Source organism: Anoplopoma fimbria, chromosome 7 (genome assembly GCF_027596085.1).
Source record: "Anoplopoma fimbria isolate UVic2021 breed Golden Eagle Sablefish chromosome 7, Afim_UVic_2022, whole genome shotgun sequence".
NCBI classification, from domain to species: domain Eukaryota; kingdom Metazoa; phylum Chordata; class Actinopteri; order Perciformes; family Anoplopomatidae; genus Anoplopoma; species Anoplopoma fimbria.
The window spans coordinates 2407850-2413018 of NC_072455.1; the positions used below are offsets into that span (position 1 = coordinate 2407850).

At 37.7% G+C, this 5169-nt stretch overlaps 1 protein-coding gene across 1 annotated transcript in view; it reads right to left on the reverse strand.

Annotated features, from left to right (window-relative positions):
- Positions 1–2170, reverse strand: part of trpc5a (transient receptor potential cation channel, subfamily C, member 5a) — a 59073-nt gene extending 56903 nt beyond the window's left edge. The window contains 2 exon segments of the mRNA XM_054601957.1: positions 536–638; positions 2138–2170. Coding sequence (XP_054457932.1) covers positions 536–638; positions 2138–2170 — 136 coding nt within the window.
- Positions 2171–5169: the final 2999 nt, after the last annotated feature.

A 5169-nucleotide genomic window follows, 5' to 3' on the forward strand; every position in this document is an offset into this window, starting at 1 on the left:
TTTATTGACTAGAATTTCAGGATGTAATAATAATACCTTCATAAGTGGTCTCGTTCACGTATGAAGGTCACATAGACATCAGTGTTTCACAACCAGTTAAAATGAACTTTAAACAAATATTGGTTAAAGTCCCAACATTTTATAAAAGAAAATTGCTCTTTTTTAACACAGTTGTTCATCTTTTGCTCCGATGATTCAACCATGAGTTTAAATAATTTCTCATTCATAAAAACATATCTAATATCCAGGTCATTTTGTGATCATTTGTGACATTTGATTGGGTTCATAACATTCAAAACTAAAACAGGAAGAATGTGGATTGAATATGTTCTCATTCAGAGTGAACCGGTCGGGTTCAGGATCTTGTTCAAGGACACTTTGACGGCACGTCGCTGCAGAGATGACACCTGTGACCCTTCGGCTTTAGTCCGAACTACCAGCTGCTGCTCGGCATCATTTGGGAGGTGAGTGGATCAGTGAGATGAAGGTGTAGAGGGACATTATTATTATTATTATCATCCTAGTAAATATGTACCTTTCTCTACAGCGGTGAGGTAAGCCCTCTCCTCTGCAGACAGCTCCACCTCCGCCCGCACGATCTGGAGAGGGATTCTGTCGCGGTACGGCGAGTACGTCGCCTAAACAAACACAGACAATACACGAGAACCTTTAAAACAGAGAATCAAAACTGTAGAAATGAATAACAAGTTTAACTTCATTATTAGCAATCATGGGTGTCCCTACTGAACTACTACAAAATGAGTTATTAAACGCTACTGATTTTAAATTCTATATACTGATTCATTTAAGTTGCCTGGATGTGTTGTGATGACTTGTGTTTGCAATCATGGAATCATTTACAGCTAAGTGTGCGACTTAGTTTCTTTCAGTAAAGTGAAACATTGGTTTGTTTGATTTTATTGCACTGTTTTGCTGCCTTGTCTGTCGAAGCACTTTGTAAACCTTGTTTTTAAAAGGTGCTATATAAATAAAGTTATTATTATTATTATTATTATTATTATTATTATTATTATTATTATTAAATTGGTAATCTAAAAACCTTTCTCAATTAAGGCAAGACACTACAGGTACATAGTTAAACTGATATATCACCGTAGAACTTCCCCTTGTTGATGACTGACATTAGGACAATTATTTATTTTTGTATTAAAAGTTTTCTGAAATGTTATGTCAAAATAAGTAATTGAGTCTCTACCTAATGGTAACTTTGGGGGAATTAAGGAGAAATCTACAACAAAAAACAGACAAAGTATTAAAATAAACATGTTAACTTTCCATAAGTCTGAAAGCCGACTTCTTATGGAAGAAACATATACCAAAATCTCTAAATAGACCAGAGCATGAAAAACAATGTTTTTGCCTGCAGTGTCTCCCTTTAAAATGAGTTTGATGTGATTTATATGATTAGGGTTAAGGAGCATAATTACATTTGTGAGAAATTATTATTACACTTTTTTAAAATGATCAATCAGTAAATATTAGGCTGGAACTTGGAGGGAAGATTCACTATTCAGACTTATAGCTTCTCTAAACTCTGATATTAATCAGACGGATTTGAATCAGTAGCTCTGTGTCGTTTGTATAAATGACTGTGATCAGTTTGCCGTCCTCCAGAGCCATGTGGCTGAAACTGTAAATATTTGACCCTCACTATTTGATTTAGGGCTTAAACAGGCTTATAAGTTAAATATTATCAGCTGTTTGTTTGTTTGTTTGGGAAAATTTAATTCAAAGTCTTATCTCCAATTTTCATGCCATGGTCGATATTTTATCATCATCCATCATCACTTTAAAGGGGGACGAGACACATAAGACTGTTGTTGAAAATATGAATTTGGTGTTGAAGTCACAGTGAATAACATCAGAGGTGAAATGTGATACATTTATGGATGATTTTAGAGCTGCACACTGTGAAAACAGAACGATAATAGAAAAACTTAGTCATCTGTGTGTTTTTTCTTGCTTATCTATCTGTGTGGGGACCATTCAATCTTTTAGACCTGAGTGAGGACATCTGGTCCTCACATTGCCAAAGGGCTGTTTACACTTGGTTTTAGGGTTTTGGATCAGCCTGAAGGGAACAAATGGAGAGTGACTGTGTTTGTGTTTGACTCACCTTCTTGTAGTACAACTGTGTCATGGGATTCATCGGGCCAGTCTGGAACAAAGACAGAAAGAAGTGAGAGTTACTATGATGGAAGACCAGAACGAGGACTCAACAGCACTGCAATACATACAAGCGAATGAAGAAAGAACGAATGAGAAATAAAGAGATACACCGTTCACTTAAACTTCTCACAAATTCATGAGAGAGAGAGGAGGAGGCATTTTGACATTTTTGTCAAAGCCGGCACTCCTTCTCTGGATCATCATTTAAATCTGAACAAACCAACATGATGAACATATTTTTTGATTATTTCTTAGGATATCATAATCTCATTATGTCCACGTTAAGAAATCTTTAAATCCAGTTTTTTGGTGCCAATTTCACAAAATGTGAAGGGAAATAGAATAAATAATTTGCCTTGCGGAGGTCAAAGCATTCGGAAAAAAATTACATTATAAATTACAATTATAAATTACAATGAAAACTGTCAGGACGGTTTCATTGTTCCCTTTGTAAACTGTTGACACTGTGTTCTTTGGATTATGCAGAACTACTCGTACATTGTTTCTGTAGTACACAAACAAACAAACTCCAGCTGGTAGAAATCCCCACAGCACGGATCCAAAAATCACAACAAATGAAGTGTCTGCCTGGCACTGAACAGTCGACAAGAAAGTAAACTGTCACCCTGCTTATCTTTGTCTCAGCCATAGACTGTATGTAACAAGTGGCTTTAGTCATCGTGACGTCACCCATTGGTACCATGTGCTGTTCTGGTAGCGACCTGTCAATCACAAACCCTGCTTTATGGTCTGTTTGACTCTAAATGGAGCATCATTTACTAAATGAACATCATGCTGTATTGAAGAAGACTTGAAACTAGAGATTGAGACCATAAACTCATGTTTACAATGTTTACTGAGGGAATAAATCAAGAGAGAAGTAGAGTCATTTTCTCATAGACTTCTATACAACCAGAGGAGTCGCCCCCTGGTGGACAGCAGAGAGAATGCAAGTTTAAGACACTTCCTCATTGGCTTCACTCATCAGAACCAGAGGTTGCCGCCTGGTATCAGCATGGTTATATAGAGATTACATAAACAACAATAATGCATTTTCAACCAACTCAACTGTCACCCAACTGAGTGTGGGCAGGTTGAAATCTTAAAATAACTATTCAAGACAACTTTAAATAAGTTAAAACTGAATATTTTTACTCAGCTAAAGGTCGGTGAAAACACACAGCTTCATTTCATTCTTTCTGACATTTGAAGACTTGCAGAGAAGCAGCAGACAGCAGGAGGACTGCTGGAGTCAGAACCCTGCAGCCGGAGACTGACCTGACACACTGAGAGGCAGTGATGGACGTGTCGGCGGGTGAAGCAGTGCAGATTAGTGACTCGACATACATTCAGCACAAAAACCAGCACGCAGACCATTGATAAACCTCATCCCACAGCATTAGCGCCTCCAGTGTTGCTAATACATGTAATCCCCATGAATCACTGCCTCCTGCAGAACGTTTAGAAGCTGTGCTTGTTTTCACGTTCCTGTTTATTTGTGTAGGTTTACATCACGTTGACTTATTGCACCGTAATTGCCCGACATTTGTTTTAATTTGGGAGCAAGTGTTGTCGACAGTTGATGCATTTTGATTGTTTTACATTTTGCCTACGCAGTGTGGGATTAATTTTCCAGCAGTGGGGGAGCTGTCAAAATGAATCCCGAGAAAAAAAAAAAAAAAAAGTAATACGGGTGTGCATGTGTGTGTGTGTGTGTGTGTGTGTGTGTGTGTGTGTGTGTGTGTGTGTGTGTGTGTCGGTGAGGAAGAGCTAATTACTGCAGCTGTTGGTTTGAATACCACCTACTTCAACAAATAATCACTGATGTTACCAACACCTTCTTCAAAACAGAAAATAAGTAGATAAGACGTAATCAAATAACAAGAACCAAAACAAACTCCACTCTTCTGAAGCCTGATGATTTAAATATAAAACATAAAGTCGTCGACATAGAATAGGAAACAGTTTATAAATTGCCACGACAATATTTGCATCAATAGGAAAGTTACTAAGATGCTTGGTAGTCCATGTAATGACCACCAAATGCATATGAACAGTCGTCACGTACACAATGCTTGAAATCTCGACTATTTGCATCAGAATAAAGACGAGGAAGGCTTTTACAGTAACAGTGTTGTGATAAGTCACCAGATGAGCTGATTTAAATCTACATTTGGTCATTTTTCATTACAATTGAGTTACATTTTCTGTCCAACAAAAGGAAAAATATGTTGTTTTTGTTGTAAGCTTTCTGTTTCCTATTCTATGTCGATGACTTTATATTTTATATTTAAAGGAAAAATATTTTTATTTTTTTTGTAAGTCATCTTTCAGACATGTTTAATATACATTTATTTTAATTTGAGGCAACATTGTGGTAAAGCTGCAATGCATTTATGAAAGGGGCATTACAGCTGATGTTTTGGTTATTTAAAAAGTATTTCTATCCTTGATTTGAGTTTAATCCACTGAAGAGCGAGGTGAGTTTCCTGCTGACTCACTTCCTCGGCTCAAGTGTTGTCAGCATTTAAAAGCAAAGTCCTAGTCAAGAACTCTAAACCTTTAAAATAATCTAAAAGGCCACAAACACTCTGCAGCTAAACACTTGTGGCCCCTCATCCTGTCAACGTCAAACGCAGTTCGCTCGTGAAGAAGAAACCGATCCTGAGTCCTAGATCTGAGTCCGCTCTGTAACAGAGATCCTCTGAATCGTTTATCGGTATCAACAGAGAGCCGCAAATGGTCATGAACGTCACATTTAAAGGTCTGAGAGTGATGCAAATGTTTTTCTTTGCTCCGCCGACATTGATGTCGCCTCCGAGTATTGTGTTGGTGATGGCACAAAGAAAGACGTCTCCGCTGTCAGCCGAACCTTTTATCATCAGCTGACAGATACATGAATGCCTCCAGTTAGCAGCTTTGTCAAGTGGACTGAAAATACAGACTCCACCGACAGTTTCCATGGTGCTTTGACGTCTA